At 33.8% G+C, this 18,789-nt stretch overlaps 1 protein-coding gene and 1 long non-coding RNA gene across 3 annotated transcripts; one reads left to right on the plus strand and one right to left on the minus strand.

The window, feature by feature from the left end:
- Positions 1–129: 129 nt before the first annotated feature.
- LOC110795640 (respiratory burst oxidase homolog protein A) lies at positions 130–16,484 on the minus strand. Of its 2 annotated transcripts, none has more exons than XM_056830239.1 (15): positions 16,126–16,484; positions 15,684–15,821; positions 14,973–15,129; positions 14,805–14,853; positions 14,223–14,336; positions 5,906–6,355; positions 4,296–4,682; positions 2,671–2,766; positions 2,444–2,559; positions 2,183–2,285; positions 1,854–2,039; positions 1,581–1,706; positions 1,296–1,424; positions 1,078–1,156; positions 130–533 (listed from the first exon to the last, which is right to left on the minus strand). In XM_056830239.1, the coding sequence occupies exons 1-15, from the start codon at positions 16,340–16,342 to the stop codon at positions 424–426; spliced, it is 2,457 nt and encodes an 818-aa protein (XP_056686217.1). In that variant the 5' UTR covers positions 16,343–16,484; the 3' UTR covers positions 130–423. The 2 variants fall into 2 exon arrangements, with proteins under 2 accessions (XP_056686217.1, XP_021856356.2); XM_022000664.2 differs by having other exon boundaries at positions 1,854–2,036; positions 16,126–16,483.
- Positions 8,372–9,770, plus strand: LOC130461931 (uncharacterized). The gene is made up of 3 exons (XR_008921960.1): positions 8,372–9,030; positions 9,139–9,301; positions 9,520–9,770. It is a non-coding gene; the product is annotated as an uncharacterized lncRNA (long non-coding RNA).
- Positions 16,485–18,789: the final 2,305 nt, after the last annotated feature.

Here is an 18,789-nt window from a genome sequence, read left to right on the forward strand (position 1 = left end):
TTTTATATACACATATAAACTTTTTTGAGGATCCACAAAAGCTCACGTATAACACAAAAAAAATAGTTTCCATAGAATTTTTTTAAATTACGAAGTACGGAGTAAAGTGACGAACTTATGGTTGAAGGGAAAAGATTTTTGAGAATTTATTTTATCACGAGTCGACTGTTTTTATTCTCCAATACAAAATTGATATTTCGAGTTCATGAATGTAGTACTCCGTAGTACGAAGTACATAACTTTTGCCAATTACCTATACATAATTTACACAACCCACATTCTCTTAGATATTCCCAATTACCCTAAACCAATTATTTTGCTAATTGAACAAATTATTTGGCGTATCAAAATTCTCCTACCACCCACTTTTGGATTTGGTAAGATCAGCCTATACTAACTCACAAGGAAAATTGAAAAAAAGATCTAGTAATTTTCTTTGTGGAAGACAAATCTAGTTGTGGTTTTGGTAGAGAATTTGGTGCACAAACCCTCTAGCTCCCTTGCCAACTTCATTGAGCCACAGTAGAATACCCCTGCAAGAAGCATCCATGTCACTAACATTGATTGCTCCATAAATCGTATCTATTACTTTACTATAAAAGAGACACCAGGAATGACACGTGTCAATTTCTGGTGCGATTTTTTCCCGCCAAAAACACTTTTCCAAAAAAGTGTATCTGTTTTATTTTATTTTTATTCTCTACCTTTTTTATAACTATTTATGTATTGAAACAAATTTTAGTTTATAAATTATGGCAATAATAGATACGACGTAATAATAATTATTCTAAATTGGTAATATTTTAGTCAAATCGCTATATTAATAATGGAAAACATATCACTTAATATTTTGGTCAAATTGTCATATTAGCATTTTAAATATGCATATTAGATGAATAAATTTAAACGAGTATGTTAAAAATGTATAACTATGCAGTAGTTTGGGAGATATTTGTGGAAAAAAAAAATTCAAAATCCGTGCGTGCACTGCACGGGATCTAATCTAGTATACAAATAATTTGGAGTCTCATTTTAAGAAGACGTAAAAATTACACTAATTAAATACTCAAATCTTACCTATACGTAAACCAGTATGTCTACGAGCCAAGTTTGAGAATATTTTGAACCAATTAGGCCGAGAAAAATGAGTTTGTGCCTGCCGAAAGAACAAAAAACGACGGTTTAAGAAAATTCATAAGAAAGGCAACCATCATATTCTTATACCTCGGTCTCTTAAAAGTATCACGAAAAATAGAAATGACCTATTATTCAAAAACAGATGAAACATATTCTACCTGAGTTTGAGAAAAGACATCAAGGCCACTTTTCACCAAGTACAAGGCTTGAATAATGCTTAGAAGGATTGATCTTGCATCCCCACTTTGATATACACTAGTAAGGAAGTTGTGCATCTCTATCACTTTCTGTTAAAAAATGCAAATAATACAAGTACTAAATATGTGACTAAATTAATAAAATGTCCACTTTATCTTTTTCTAAATAATATTTTAAAAAAGTGAAAGCTCAATTATGAAGCAATTAAAAGCAAATTAACAATTTAGAGGTATAAATTAAGTCACCTGTTTTTGGTTGTTTTGAGAGATTTCATTCATGGCATCTTTGAACCACCCTAAAGAACCATGTTCCCTAGTAACCCAATAAAGATAGGCCTTTAAAGGACCTTCTATTGAATCTACGTCATTTACCTGTCCAAAAAATTCATGTTATTCTCGTGGTAAGGTAACTCAGAAATACTCCCTCCCTCCAAAGTTAAGTAATTATCACATTATTAACAATAACGTGACAATTAAATTTGCATCGCAAAATATTAATAATAAGCGGTTTATTATTACATGATTAGAAGGTGGTTTTTGAAGCCTATCTCCAATGTCTTTAAGAACACTGATGAAAGGTGTTACTCCTATGCCAAGGCCAACTAGAACAACCACTTCATACTTAACATGATCTTGAGAAGCTGCTCCGTATGGACCGTCGATGTATACCTTTGGATAATCGAACGATTTTGACATCATTGCCTGCTAAAATCAACAAACTTATTATTCATCGTGAAACTTCAGATCATAAGAAAGACTCTATTATACTCGCCTTATTTCAACTTATTTTTCAGGAAAAATAAGTTCATATTGATAAGTTCATATAAGATGAGTCGGAGCTTAATTACCTCGTGGAATAGGTTGTGAATTTGATAACTCCAATCTCCAAGGGTTCTAACATGAATGCTTAGATGGTTATCATTTGGTCCGGATGTTAAAGAAAAAGGGTGCCTGAAAAGAGACATATACAAATTAAAGTTCTTGACTAAGAAAAATACCAGTTTGATAGTAACTGGTATACTGTTGTGTGACAGTTAATTAAATAAGTGTCGGACGATCTGATAGGAGACTATATATCTGTTTGTTTCGAAGAAATATGGTTGACATACCATTCCAAAGGCGAAACTTGGGGACACTTGATAAATGTATACATGCCACTACTATATGTGAATGTTGTTGGCTTGGATAACTTCAAATGTAGGACTTTTCCAGGGTACATATTGGCCTGCAAAGCAAACATGAATTATATTTCAATTAATTTTATAATAATGTTTGATAAATTTAATAATAATAAAAATTAATTAGTTTTAATGCGATAAATTGTTGAAAGTATTACCTGAAGAACATTAACTTCATGAATCTCTGACCTTATGCTTCGATAGATTCGTTCACCAGAATATAGTAACATCGGAATTGCCAGGTACATCCATGTCTAGTTATTAACAAGTTTAATGTAGAAAGTAATTAATACATCAAAGGCGTTAATTAATACTCCCTTCGTTTCAAAATGTTTGTTACGTATTCCTTTAATAGTGTTTCAAAATGTTTGTTACATAAAGAATCTTTCTATTTATAAATTTGTTACTATTATTATTTTTTGAGCCAACTTTTATTTCTAATTGGTCCAACTTTTCAACTCAATAAATGTCATTCACAATTTGACAAGTTAGCCATCTATGTGATTTTTAATTATTGGTTTATTTTGATAATAAAACAATCTTATTGGTTGTTTCAATGATTAGTGGATTGATGTATATTTTTTTAATAAAAGATGAAAGCATATTTGCACTATATCCAAAGAGAGTAATAAATGTCAGAATTGGGAAAGATGAAATCAGATTTATGATTGAATCTAGAACATTTAAAATAAAATAAAAAAAAGAATCTTAATTTACGTTAATAAACGTGATAAATTCCAAACGTAACAAACATTTTGAAACAGAGGGAGTAGACCTCAATAACAATTTAATAACGCGGTAAAATACAATTTACAACGGTTGTATATAGGCAGGGGTGAGCAAAAAGTCAGGGTACCCTGAATCGGAACCGGAATCTGTTAGGGACATGCGGTTCCGGTTCGGGTAACAAAATTGGGACGGGACTAACAACCAAACAAAGACTTGAACAACCGTTGCAAATATTTTTTACGACGGGATTTTCCATTAACGACGACCCCTTTTTATGACGGGTTCGTGACAAAAAATTCCGACATTAATCAACGATTATTAACCTTTAACGACAGGATTTTCCGTCATTAATGATACAATTTCTTGTAGTGTCATCTTTAATTAATTAGTACTCCGTAGGACGCAACTAATTTCTCTTACAAACTCTATATACTTTACAAGGAATTGAAAAACCACACTCTATTAATTTTCATATACTCCATTTTTTTGTGTACTTACATGAATTACTTGGTACTTCGTACTGCATATGTATGAAATGAGAGGTACTCTTGGCTTCAGAATAACCGACACGTTTAACGTTTTTTCTCTATTTATATACTCTGTACAAATTTTAACTGTATTGTTTTACTAACTTGTCAAAGATAGAAGTTATCATGTGAAATCTTTACACTTACTATTTGCACGGACTCCGGTGCAATGTTTGACCGTTAATATATTTAATTTTATATGGAAAAAAATTATAAAAATTTAATATTCTCAAAATGAATAACGAGAGCAATCTAACAAGATCTTACATGTAACATTTTGATGTATATAATAGTGGTAATTTACGGTCAAAATTTTCATACTTTGGACACATTTTCCAAAGCGTAAAGAACTTTCTGAAACGGAGGTAGTAGTTATTAATATATACTTTCCTAAATCCTAATATCATTTTTATAATTTATTAATATCTATTTATACTACTAAATGCATTGATATTTGTGTAAAGGTTAGATGTGTCACTTATTCTAAAACAGAGAGAGTTATAGAGTAGTAAGACGAAAAGGCGTACCGTTTTTTCGGCAAAACTGGTGACAAGGAAGAGGAACATAGAGTGGATGATGAGCAAAATGTAGACGACGACGAGGAGGTGATGGGAGTACCAAAATGTGTTGTAGCCCGTCACACTGCGAATAGGCTGAGGCAACGACGGAGATTGGCGGCGAGGCATCCTTGTTGCTAGAGAAAAGGCAATGGACATGAGAATGAGCATGGCAATCCCAGTTGAAACTTCAGTTGTGCATAATACTTGCAAATATGAGGGTTGTTGGTTCCCAAATGTGCTACCAAATGTTCTTTGAAAAACTAGTGGATTACTTGCTGTTATTCTTGGCAAGTCACAGGCAAGATGAGTACCTCCATGTAAGATCACTCCTATCACTATGCCTCCTGCAATTAGCTACACTTAAACCATATTATCCAGTGTAAGTAAGTACTCCCTCCTCTTTTTTTTTTCCATATAGAATCTGAACACTATTTACAACTATAGAAAATTTTAAAAATTATTTCTAATATATATACGGACTATATAAGAAAGAACATAGTCCTATAAGGTATCTTGTTTGATTCGTTTTAATGAGTTGGAATATCTACCTTTTATAACACTATTACTACATGTGATTGAAGATACTAATAGTAAAAAAAAAATACTTCGTATGCTTTAACAAACGTACCAAAAAAAAAAAAACTTATCTTATTAAAAAATATATTTATATTATATTGCTGAATTAGAATGAAAAAAGTAAATGGGAAGTTAGACTCAGATAAAGATATGTACTATGGTAACGTTTGGTTGACCATAGGAAGTAAAAGTTCATATGAAGGAGATATTCCCATGTATTCACATTTCCTATGAAGTAGGAAATGTTGTTTGGTTGAATAGGTAAACAAATTCCTCCATTTTGTGGGAATTGGAAGTTCCTAGGATGGGTGACTTCCCACATTTTGCAAACCAAACAACACCACAACCTTCAACTTCCTAGTAAGTTACACTTCCCATGGTTTTTCATGTAAACAAAACAACCCCTATGAATATTTAACCTCATCTCATGTTAGTTGCCGAAGTGTTATACATTTAACTAAACTTAAAGAGATTATTGAGAAAACTAGCTCATATGTGAGTTGGGACTATTGTCCCACACAGAAGAAATAGAGAAAAATTGACTAATATATAAAATGAACTACTCCACATATCACCTATTAGTTTTAGGATGGAACCCCGTTAGGATTATATATGGTTAATCTCTTCTACTACTTTGTGTTAGCTAGGCTCAGTAAGTTAATCAAATATCATATTACAAATGTTTTCCGGGCCTTAATTAAAGCGAGGGAGTAACACGTAAAGTAGATCATGAATTAAGTGCACATTGTTATAACGGATGCAAAGAAAGATTAAATTAGCCTAATTAAAGAACGCAGAGATTTAACGTGGTTCACTAACAATGTGTTAGCTACGTCCACAGGCAGAGGGGAGGAAAGTTTTATTGATCTTGAGGAATACAGATTAAAGAATACGGCTAGGTTATGATCTAAAGAGTTTATATAGTAAGGGGTTTGACTGATTCAAGGCATTATCTAACACACACAATAGTCCTAGGAATAGAGGGAATAGAAATACTTTACCTTATGAAAGTTGATAGTATCATTAAAAGGAACAATGTTGCTAACTCGAGGGGTCCTCCTAAGCCAAGTAACCAAGTTTCGACAAACTGGTAAAAGTATTAGAGCCATATTCAACTTTAGAGTTTCAGCAGCACCTTTAGCCGTACTTAGACAATATCCCATAACTTGAAAGGCAGCTCTATGTTTATACTGTATAAATTTCCATGTAAATAGACTAATGCATATCACCAGCCATAGTGTTACCACCCAGGCTCGCCGCCAATACGTTCTGATTAAGATCTCTGGCATAGACTTGATTGTAGCGTTATTGTGTTGTTGTTGTCGATGCATATAATCTTGGTGGTTATTAGAGGTTGAAGTTGTGGAGGACGACGACTCTGTCAATTTCTGTTCTTTTGACAGGTATTCTTTTGTTAAGACTGTTTTGAGGAGATCCTTTAGCTCATAGACCTGCATAACAAATTAAATGCATAGAATCATGTTACAACCTGCGTTTTCCTGAGTTCTACATAATTACTGTAGTAATAGAAATCAATTACTCAATCCGTCCTTAAACGGGATTTTTTCCATAGAAAAAAATCACTTTATTAATAATTGGGTGTAAGCAGAATTAAAGGAGTAGTTTGTTTTTTTAGTTAATTAAATAATACATTAGTGTGTGAGGAGAGATATTTTGGAAATCTTTTAGAGACGAAGGAATATAATATAACGAACATTTAGTGGGTACTTTTATGATGAGAGAGAGTGTACGAGAAATATTGAATACTCCCTCCGTCCCTTAATACTCGATCGCACCGCTTTGACTGGATACGCTTGCCAATTCACAATTTTGATCACCAATATCTTTAACTACATATTATAAAAACTTATAAAAATATTAATATTTTGAAAATATATATTATGATGAAGCTAACAATATATTATATACTAACATTTGTTTTCATATACTATAAATAAAATAGGGTCAAAGTGAATTATGTGAATAGTGCAAAAAGTCAAAACGGTGCGAGTATTAAGGGACAGAGGGAGTATGATCGGTCACACAAAGTAGAGTGAGAACTATAAAATACGAATAAAATGTTAACATAAATTGAATAAAGTAAAAATGAGTAGAACATAATGTTGACCCTAAAGTTTTGATGATGACAAAGCAAACTCCTGGCAATTGGTTAAGTTATGTTGCATAATAGGTTCCGAGATCCTTAGAGGGATAATCTAAGTTAAGGAGATCCTGAGTTAGATAAACTAAGCAACGTGGAATATAAGCAAGTAATTGATCCATGTCAGACACTACATTGAAGAAATAATCATTAAGCAAGTTTACAAAGGCGAGATCCTTAGGCGAGTTCCTAATGCGAGATCCTCATATAATATGTGGATCCTCGATGTTCCAGATCAGAAGGAACAAATTGGGAAGACTTCGAGTGAAGCTTCTAAAGGTGCAACATGAAGACTACAACATATGAGTTTATGTTTAGGATTTATGTAAGTATTTAATATTGTTTATACGTAATTTGGAACAAAAGGAACCTAAGTATTTTGGTACGTTTTAAATTGAAATATATTAACTGTAATTATAAAAGAGTTTTAAGTTGGAAAATCTTTGTTAATAAATAAAATGAATTTAATTAATAAATGTAAACATAGGATTCTGTTTTCATTCTCCTTGTTTCTCAAGCAAAAGATTTTCCATGATCCTTAAAACTCTCCCACGTATTTCTGTTTAAACGTGCAAGTAGTGTTTTGATTTGGTCACCCTGTTTCTCTCCAACTATGCCCATGTTACTGATCAGTAACAGTTAGTGGGTAGTTGAGGAGAACATGGGTATCCAACCTTAGGTAAAACTCTTCTATAAAAGGAGAAGAGTTTTGGCTTTTCAAAACACAACTGATTTCTACAAAATATATCTTAAAGAGCTTAAACGTTTAAAAAGAATCAGTTTGCAAAATAGAGTGTTCCTTGAGTTCCTTATTACTATAAGCTTTATTATGTACTAGAATCTATCTATCATATTGTATTTTGGGTTTAAGGGTTGAGTGATCCTTAAGTGACTTAGAGTTAAGTCAAAGAGAGAAAGAGCGACTAAGAGTTTAGTCAAAGAGAGAAAGAGCGCTTAGAGTTAAGTCAAAGAGAAAAAGAGCGACTTAGAGTTAAGTTAGAGAGAGAAAGAGTAGCACATTAATCGAAGGGGATTGTTGTGGGGAACTCGTGTTCGAGAGGAACTCGAGTTAAAGAGTGTATTTGTAATAGAGTTATTGCATTAATACAAAAGAGTTGTGAGGTTCTTCTTGATTAGGATCAAGAAGGTTCCTCAGTTTTATATCTTTCTCCGCTTATTGTTCTCAGTCTCTTTATTGTTTAAATTCCGCAAGAAACTTACCCAAGTTCCCAAGAAACAATTCACCCCCCCTCTTGTCAAGTGTTCTTACTTAACTACTACCTCCGTTTCAAAAAGATCTTTACGCATTGAAAAATCCTACCCCTTTAAAAAGCAAGGAGTGCCTTCCAAACTCCCCCTTAAGAATAGTGGAATGACCTCCATACCCTTACATTCCTTCAGGATTTACCGATATGCCATTTCCTTTCCTTACACACATGATCGGCCAACTGTGTGTTTTCATTAAGCAAGAACCCCTTCTCCCACTTCTCTGCTTCAGTGCTTCCTTTCTTCTTTCTTTCACCCGTGTTTCAACAAACCCTAGCTCTGTCCCCATCTTCTCTCTCCTCCCCCATTCTTCTTTATCTCTCCTTCATTGTTCTGTCTTGCTACATCCATCTTCTGATATTCCAACCAATATGTTTTCTCTCACCTTCTAACTCCTCTACTGCTTTCAGAATGCTTCCCATCTTCTATTTGCTACTAATATATCTTCTGTTCAGGATTCATCACGGCAAGAACGGTGAGGTCTATTAAATATTCTCCTATCCATCAACCGTTTATGCCAAGTTTTCTTAATTGATAGATAGTTTTGGGGTTTAATGGTCGGATTTAGGATTTATGTAGAGTTCTTAAAATTTAGGGTTTTTATCTGGGGTTTAACAGAAATACGAAAGGAATGAAACCCGAGAAGCCAAGACAATTCCATGGCGAGCTCTTGACCCGTTTTCCTGCAAGGTATCAAAGGTCATGATCTTTCTTTTTCGCCCTTTTCTATATGGGAAGTTAATTTTTTATTGTTTTATTTGTTGATTAATTCTGAGTTTGTTACTAATTTGGGGAAAATATATCCAGAAAGATAAATGAAGAAAATGAGGCATCGGTTGTGGCATTGAATACCGAGAGTTTGCGGAAATCCTCAGTCATTGCCACAGTTTCCTTCTCGAATTCAAGTTAGATTTATGAGAATTGAAGACGTTAATAAGTGAATAACAATTCAAAGAATGGTGACATTAAGGTATGTTTTTATTCTAATTGAGGATTACATATTTATAATTTCTAGGATCTTTACTCAAAAATGAAATTAGGGATTTCTGAAATTCCTGAAATTTGTACGAATTGGATGAATAACACCAATTATCCCAATTTCTGCAAGTTTTGGATAAGCACCTGCCTCCCTATTCCCAATTTAACATATACACTTTATTTGCTAATTATTATTTGTTTATTTCACAGATAATTCAAAATCTCAGTGGTTCTCATTACCGAATCATTTTACAGCTCCTTTTAAATTCTACGGAGTACTGCATAAGGTGGGATAAAGAGATATAAGGGGGGATTGCACTTTTCTTTTTCTGGATTCTAACTTACTAAAAGAATTGTAAGTTTTCTTCTTATGTTTATAATTTCATTTCATTTTTAATGTTGTTGACGATTTACTGTTTTATTTGAGCTTTGTAATTCATTTGTGTTTCAATGTTTGTGAAACTTGGACGTACACCAGCTATTGAGAGAAATATAGGATTACAATTTTCGCATTATTGTACTGTAATATGAATGAGGTCCTGATTTTTCCAATAAGGTGGCTGGGGTTTATGCAAGTGTGTTTGATGTTTATTTTTTTGATAGTAAAATGAAATGAAATATCTGAAAGAATGCCCATTTTTGAAAATAGTTCCCACTATGACAATGTAATTTGAACTGTTGTGAACTTGCAATGGAGTCTTGTGACAACAGAATTTGGACAGTATATGAACACATTCCCGGATGTACACATAGCTTATGGATTTATTGTTGCTTTGTTTTTTTTTATTACAGAGAATGCTAGGGTGTTGGTTCTGGAGCTACAAATATTTCGTTAGAATTAACTTGATGAAGCAATTCTTCAACGATTTTCTCGGGCCTTCGAGTTTGGAACGCCTAACCTTTAAGGAGAGGGAAGACATACTTAAAGTTATTTTGAAGGATGAGCGGGTGGAAGAGAACATCGACTTCGATTATCTGACAAGCTTGTGTGAGGGAAATTCTGGTTCTCATTTATTAGAGCTTTGTATAATAGGGTTGCATCACCAGTTAAGGAGTTCCTAGATGATAAGAAGAATGTGAAGCTGCATCATGTAAGTTTCCTTCTTTTTCGTCCATTATTATTCACTTTGATGTATCGATTTAGTTTGATTCATTGCCGCTACTTTGATTTGGAGGTCTAGACTAAGTCTTGGCCAGAGATTATATTTTAAACATAATGTATTTTAGCAAGATTTGGGTTAAGAACACGGGGCTTTGCAGTTATTCGACAAACTTTGAGTGAGTCATCACCAATGTCTTCTCCTACAGAGTATAACCCATTTCTCATTCTTTACGGTTTTAAATGTCGTTCTTTGATTAAAGGGTGTATTTCTTGATTATTTATGATTCCTTAAATTTTTGTTCATTTGGGATAGAGGGTTTGATTGTGTGTATGTGGATTTGAGTGGACTTAAACTTCTTGTCAATGAGATTGAAAATATGTAATCCTCGATGAGAATAAAAACATACCTTAAAAGTTTTTGATGTTGGTTCTAGCTTGAAAATCCTTTGACATCCTTTTAATAGCTTGAAAATCACCAATGCCTTCTCATACAGAGCTCTACTTGTTTTTCCTGCTCCACTTTTTGATTTTTCCCACCTCTCCCTTTAAAGTGTTGTGGTTCTGGTCTCTTAGGCATACCTGGTACACCAACTTTGAAGGCGGAATAAAGGATTTTCCCTGATCAGGCATGGAAAGTGTAATTATGGTTGTACTCCTTGCAATAAATTCTCTTTATTTCTAATGTTAATATTTGGTCACGGGATTTTTTTTTCGAGATTATATCACATCACATAATATTCCCCTAAAAGCAGCTAGCTTATGAGATATGAGTAGCAAAATGTTATTTCTCGAAATAACATATGTTGGGGACATCAATGAGGAATTAAGATTTATATTAACAAAAATTCTCTATCGTGGTTGGTCAATGATCAATTCACTTACGTGATACACGGTGAGCAAGCTTGCAATTTGCTACCCTGCTTTCGAATTCTATTTGTCTACTATACCTCTCTTTCATCATGTCTTTTGTCTTTCGTGATCTTTTTTAAAAATATGCAAGGTTTTATAGAAGTATTGATTGGAATATATATGCTGGGAGTCTACAATAAACTTATCGATTCCCAAGAAAGAAGCAGGTAAATTCCTGTTAGTGTATTTCATAATAAAGCTACATTTTTTTAATTTTCTGGCGGGTGGTAATCTTATTGTCAAGCTAGGTGGTCTTTTAGAGATTATATTCTGCATTTTAGGAACTTTTTGTGGTTTGGTTCATGAAGTGAGTGATTTACGTCTGTGCGTTGGCGGTTATGTTCATGGGAGGTGCTTGCAGGATAGTTAAGGTGTACAAAGTTGTGGTTATGTATCTTATGGATATTAAAAGTTCAGATGGTTTGCCAAAAAAAAATAAAAACTTCGTATGAGATTGATACGTAGAAGGTGACAAACTTTCTTTTTCATGCTTTGAACCTGTGGGATTTAATTAGTGTATAATTTATTATTTCATTTCTATGGTGAGGTCATTGAGATTCGAAGCTTGTAGTATAGTGTTGTCTGCTTAAGTGTGTAGGTTGATTAGTAAAGTACACGCTAATATGGAACTGGTTATGTTTGGGCAATCCTCTGTAGGACCTTACATGCTATAAATCTACAATTATCTTGTAAAACAAAACCTATGTATCTAATTATTATTACATGGAAAGGAAACAAAAATTTAAAAGTTCATCTTATTTTAGAACATATACAGAAACCCAATTAAAACTCCTTGCTAAAAATCTCCTATTGGATGCCTTAGAAACTCTTTCTGTTGAATTCTTTTTTCGGATTAAAAAACTATATTAATCTGATTTCTGTGATATACATTAATTTTTATGTTCAATTTTATTTTGTGTTTGATTTCCCCTGGTGTAACCTCACATTTCTTTTCCAGGATAATGTATCAGGATTGAGCGGCCGGAGTTGCTCAACGAGTTTGGGTAGTGGCAAATGATGCATGCAAGTCCGTGTTTGAGTATGTCGTTATGTCAATCGTGGATTGATAATATAAGGTAGATTATGCAGATATATACACATTCTAGCGCTTCTAGGCTTGATGTGTGGGTTCAACTTGCAATACGTGTGCTAAGTTTGAGCCTTTTTTCTTAACAACCTGTCTTTGATCAAACTTTTGATCACAAACATCTTAGTCAATGGACAGATTACATACTGTGTGTTCCGAGCTTGTTCCTCTGCATCTTGTATGTTTTCGGCCACATTTTCTTTTTCTCTTGGCACATTATCATGTCCTGCACTGCTGAAGAGAAGTCCATTTCCATATATTCGCAACTGTCACTACTATGTCCATGTGATCATGGTACCATGGTGGTGATAATGGACACATTGGAGGGGGGAGGGGGGGGTTGCAGGAAGCTAGGAGGTGTCAGGCTGCCAACAACTTCAACTATCTCGATGGATGTGGAAGAGCCAGTGATGGGTGGTCTAGGAAATGAATTGAATGGAGTGAGGTGTGGAGTTTAAGGTAGATCTAGGTGGTAGTAAGGTGGAAAAATGAAGGGTTAAAAGTCAACTATTGTGCAATAGTGTAGCTTATTCTTGATTTTATTTTGTCAACACCCATTTTCTTGTTAGGTTAATGAGGATCAATATTATTTGTCCTTGATTCCTTGATGATAAACGGTTTTTTTCTTTTTGTGTGCAGGATTTCCAAAAACAGAATTTCAAGGTTGTTAGCGTTTACATTCGACCATAGGAACCTTTTATCTTGTTATTAGGTCTCCAAATTATCAATTTCACCTTCATTGTAAACGTATTGGTAGTTTCATATTTTCTATTACATGCAAATTGAACTTTAGCATAACTTTTCTAGCACTTACCACACATTTGTAAATGTCCGTCTTTTGCGTAGTATTTTTACAAAATACATTTTTATATCTTGGGGGACCGTGCGCGCTGGCGCGCGGTCCAACAACTAGTGTGTCTAAAAATCAAAACTTTGACCATAAATTCTCACTATTAATCTATCAAAAATTATCATGAGATATCTTGTTAGATTCATCTCTAAATGTATTTTATAAATATCAATTTTTTATAATTTTTTGCCATACGAAATTGGATATATTAACGGTCAAACATTGCACCGGAGTCCGTGCAAATAGTAACTGTAAAGATCTTTTTGAAACAGAGGTAGTAACACATAAGAAATACGTACTCCCTCTGTTCCTTTATGTTCTTCCCATTTGAGAAATGGAGTGGGAATCAAGAAAATGGAATCTTGTAATGATTGGGTGTAAGAGTAATGATTGAAGGTAAGAGAAAGTAATAAAGTAGTAAAGGAAAATAATAAAGAAATGAAGTAGAGAGAATATATTTTTAATAAAGTACTCCGTAATAAAAAAATCATAAAAGTGGGGTTGAGTGGGTCAATAGGGAAATGTGAATGAATTAAATAAGGAATGGTGGGAACATTTATGGTAAAAAGTCATGTCCAAAAATAGAAATGGGAAGAACGTATAGGAACGACTGAAATAGAAACGGGAAGAACATTTAAAAATGGAGGGAATAGTACCTAAAAAGGGAAAGTGGGTATGAATTCTCATCTTCGACTTATTTTTTCTAAACTTAATTTAAGTTTGCTAAAAAAAAGCCTTGATTTTGCTGAACTTATTTTTTTTGTTAAACTTGGCCTATATTCGTTGAATTAAGCGTATGAAGCTAATTTAAATGACAGGGAGAATATAGCTAGCAGCCTAAGAAGCTAGTCAAATTACGCTATCAACTGTCAAAAAAAGTTGGACAAAGTGGTCAATTTTGAATGAACACTCCATTTTATTATTGAAACAAAATTGTGTTCAAGATACAAGGATTGATTTCTCACCTCAATGTAGCCCTTTTGTTGAGTATCAGCTTCTTGCATAATCATGGAACCAAAATGCTCTGCTTCCTCTTGCTTCATGCCCATTTTATTAGTACAACTACTTAACATTATCATCTGTTACAAACAATTTTAATACATTACGGAGTAATTAATTAACATAATCATTAAGGTAATAATATATACGAAAATGATAAAGGTCGCAATATGCGACCTTTAAGTCGTGTCACAATGATGACATGGCATGCTTATGTGTCATGATTTCAACTGGAAACTAAAATATTTAACTTATATAATATATTATACATGTTTCAAAAAAGGTAGGAAAATCTTAATGTTCTAATTTGTTTCCTTATTTATATCGTCTAGCTTATTTACATATTTTCATAGTAAAAATATTGAATTGATAGTAAAAATATTCTGATGACACATAGCCTATGTGGCGCCTATATGTACCAATTAAACTGCGACACGTAAGATTGTGACAACTAAATATTGTCGCAACTTGCGACCTTTATCATCACCCTAATATATATGCTAGTAAATCACGTAAATTTTGACACAAAAACAATAAGCAAAATTAACCTGTTTTAAATCTTCTTTGGTAATTCTTCCATCCATGTCTTTATCGCACCTGAAAAACACGAATCAAGTATATAAAGACTTGATATTCTAATTACGCAAACAAAGAGAAAGCATTATTTCAATTACCAATAGGAACCAGAGTTGATGATGGTTTAGTTTGATAATTACATGTCAAATAAGATTTGTATTAAGGAATCATGAGAAGGATTTGCGAGGCGACGCCAATAGCCATGGAGTTCTCTTTTGGTGAGTCTGGTGGTGTGGTTCTTTCTTCCCTTTAGTACTTGTACAAGTTCATCAGCAAATTGTGCACTTTGTTGCATGCCTAAAAATTTACTGATATTGATTAGTGGTAGAGGTTTAACAACAAATCACACGGTACTAAGTAACCGCGACCAGATGAAATAATAATAATGTACCCACCACGTAAAAAGCACAACTCAACACGAACACAAAGTCGCGGGTCGGTCTTGGGTCACATTCTTTTTTGGAAAAAGCACGACAAGACATGAAAAATCAAGTTAAATTGAGTACAATTAGGTTTAGGCTTAGGCTTAGGCACGATGGTCCGGCCCAGAACGAGGGCTTTATCGGGCCGTTCCTAAACCATATTTTATGGAAATTTCGACCATGCCCGACACGATACAGTTAGGTCGGGCCTATTCAGGCCCAAGATACGTGAGAGCGAGCACGACCCGGACAATAGCCATCTTTACTGGTACTACTAGAGTCTAGCTCCCTCTGTTTCAAAACATACGCTATATATTTTAACTACTTTTACGCGCGCATTAAAGTTGAGTTGAGTTTAGGTAAAAATCGTTGAGTTAACAATAACATATATAATGTTGAGTAATCTATCACAAGTCTCACGGCTCTCACCTATGCAATAACCAAAATGTGAGGCATCAATCGTAGGAACAGACTCGTGATCGTCATGGCCATGAGAAGCAAAAAAGGCAATCCGGTCGAACCGTTGTTCGACTTCTTTCCAGTGCATGCCACCATTGTCAACCTCCCCTGCATCAACGAAGTTGAATTATCTTATTTTAGTAGGTAAGAAAAAAGACTTTATTGAACCAACACCTATCTCAGGTTCATCAGCCAACTACACAAGCCTACGCTTAAGCCACTCCCAATCATATCGCAACTGATGGGACTCGACCTAGCTTGTTGAGTTCCCACCAACTACGCCAACTCGTGTCTGTTACATGAAACACGTAATCGTACGTGTAATACGAATAACACATTTATACTCCATATTACGTAGTATTCAATATACGGAGTACGTGCTAAAAAGATATATAGAGTCAAACGTACGTACCCAAAGAGTCGACCTCCCCTGCATCAACAAATCTCAAACGACATTGAGCATCATCATTTAGCTTTTCTACAATATCATCAACATCGGAATATGGTAATGATGATAACGATGACGACGACGATGACGGGTCACCAATCTCACAACCATAAGAAGAAGAAGTAGATGATGAATGTGAAGATGATAGTAAATCAATTTTCTCTTTCTTATCCTTCACCATCTTTATTTTTTTTGAAGTTGTAATTTGTTGAAATAAATGAAATACCTAGCTAATTTCGTGTTATTTATATGTGTATAATAATAGAAAGGAGAATAATAGAAAGATTAGGTGAATTAAAAGGGAAAGAAAGTAGATATCATATGTTGGAGTTGGACAATTGCTTTACTTACTTATATATTTTCCTTTTTAATATATTGGAGAAAGTATCTAATTATGAAAACCAAAACCAATGATGTATTTGTCTAAGGATTAAGATTGAGAATCTTTGTTTGATAGACTAAGTACTTAAATCTTTCGTCTCCAGCTCAATCGCACCAAAATAAATTATAAATAAATTGAAAATTAAAACCAATAATGTATGTTTCTAGTGGTTAAGACTGAAAGTCTAATATACTCTGTTGTACATGTTGATTAAAATCTCCCCTCTTCCAGCTCATACCAAGATATATATTATACGGAAATTTCATGAAATGCCCTCGAGTTTTGCCATAATTCACCAAACGCCCATCAAGTTTCAATAATTCATAAAATACCCCTCACAATTCGTACAAATACCCAACATACCCTTATTAATAACGGGCCGTTAGTCCGCCGTTAGTCAAGTTTCCAATTCACCCAAATGCCCATATTCTGAAACTTATTTCACCAAATGCCCCTATTAGGAAACTTATTTCACCAAATTCTCCAAATTTAAATATAGCTATTCAGATGTTCAGACGGCTAGTTTTTGTGTTTCAAAAGTGGTTCTTGGTCATGGTTGGCTATAAAAACCCCTTTGCTGAATGGTTCTTGTATTTTAGATGTTATTTTACTTTACTTTGCTAATTTCATAAGATTTGTGTCATGAGTTTTCTTTCAAAATCATCTTCCACACCCAATCATTCCACATATATTAGGGTACCTAACAAATTTTGTTATTGTGGTAGGAATGGAGGTTGAAGTGGTGTTCCACAAGCTCTTCTGGATAGCTGCTAATGCTTTTTGGGGTAGTTTTTTGCACATCTGTTTTGATCTTGCACATATTCGTTGAGTAGAAAATAACATTACATGTAGTTGGTGCAAAGATGTTTTGTAAGTGAAGCTAAAAACATAAATGCTTCCCACTTTGGTATTTTGTGCAGATTATGCAACATCAATTATTTATGAAATGTGAATTTGTTTCTCATTCCTTGTGTTTACTTCGTGATTACAAACAGTAAAATTACAAACATCAATATCCCCATTTGTATTACAACTTTGACTACTTTTTGTTGTTGTTTTAGCTTCTTCTTCATTTGCTTCAATTCTTCTTGCATCTTACTGTTTCGCCTGTTTTCAATACTTTCTCATTCGTCTAAGCTTCCCCCGCATTGTCCTTCGTGTTGTTGCCCCTTGTTTTTTTGCTCAACTACTCCCTTTCACCATCTCAGATTGTTTCAAGGATCACACTTGTAGTACAACCTTTGTGGATTGAGTGTTGTATTAGAGCTTCGAATGACAAATTTCCTACCACAATAACAAAATTTGGTAGGTACTCTAATATATATGTGGACTCATTGGGTGTGGATGATGATTTTGAAAGAAAACTCATGACAAAAATCTTATGAAATTAGCAAAGCAAATCAAAATAACATCTAACTTACAAGAACCATTCAGCAAAGGGGCTTTTATAGTCGACCGTGACCAACAACTACCTTTCAAACACAAAAACTAGTCGCTGAAACATCAAAATAGCTATATTTAAGTTTGGGGCATTTGGTGAAAAAAGTCTCACAATAGGGGCATTTGGTGAAATAAGTTTCAGAATAGGGGCATTTGGGTGAATTGAAAACTTGGCTAACGGCAGACTAACGGTCCGTTATTAGTAAGGGTATGTTGGGTATTTGTACGAATTGTGAGGGGTATTTTATGAATTATTGAAACTTGATGGGCGTTTGGTGAATTATGGAAAAACTCGAGGGCATTTCATGAAATATCCGTATATTATAATAAAGAAAATTGGAAACTAAAAATTTAGAATTTGTTTAATTATTTTAATATTACCAAGTTTTTGGTCTTAAGCTAGTATAATTGAGAGAAAAATGAGGGGTTGGTGGCTTGTTACACTTTAGCTAAATCAAGGAAAGTGATTGAGTGATATTTCTTGCCCGTAAGAAAAGTTGGGTAGAACTTTCTTGTGGTCATAAGTCAACGCAATTGATCAACTGAAGTAAAGTCTTTATAAGTATTAGATGTTTCTGGAAAGATGCTTTAAATTTATTAGAAGAACAATCTTCTTAATTTCAAATTTATGCTAAATTTTTTGGGTATCACATATATGAAGTATGCACGTATACAAGCAAAGTTGTAAGGACTTTATCCCAAATGGAGTTAGTTTTAGCTTCAAAAATCTAGTCCACCATCTTGAGCGGATTGACTCGCACATTATGTTGTACAATTCTTCTTGCCTATTAAAAAAAAAAAAAAAA

This window comes from Spinacia oleracea, chromosome 5 (assembly GCF_020520425.1).
Source record: "Spinacia oleracea cultivar Varoflay chromosome 5, BTI_SOV_V1, whole genome shotgun sequence".
Lineage (NCBI taxonomy): Eukaryota > Viridiplantae > Streptophyta > Magnoliopsida > Caryophyllales > Amaranthaceae > Spinacia > Spinacia oleracea.

What these genes read in the sequence shown, in the direction of transcription:
- LOC110795640 (XM_056830239.1), bottom strand. Translation starts at nt 16,342, where the DNA reads ATGGTGAAGGATAAGAAAGAGAAAATTGATTTACTATCATCTTCACAT. An exon ending in AACAAAAGGGCTACATTGAG is followed by an intron (nt 6,356 to 14,222) that starts GTGAGAAATCAA and finishes TTTGTTATGCAG; the next exon opens with GTCTATGAGCTAAAGGATCT. An exon ending in ACATACTGGTTTACGTATAG is followed by an intron (nt 534 to 1,077) that starts GTAAGATTTGAG and finishes TGCTTCTTGCAG; the next exon opens with GGGTATTCTACTGTGGCTCA.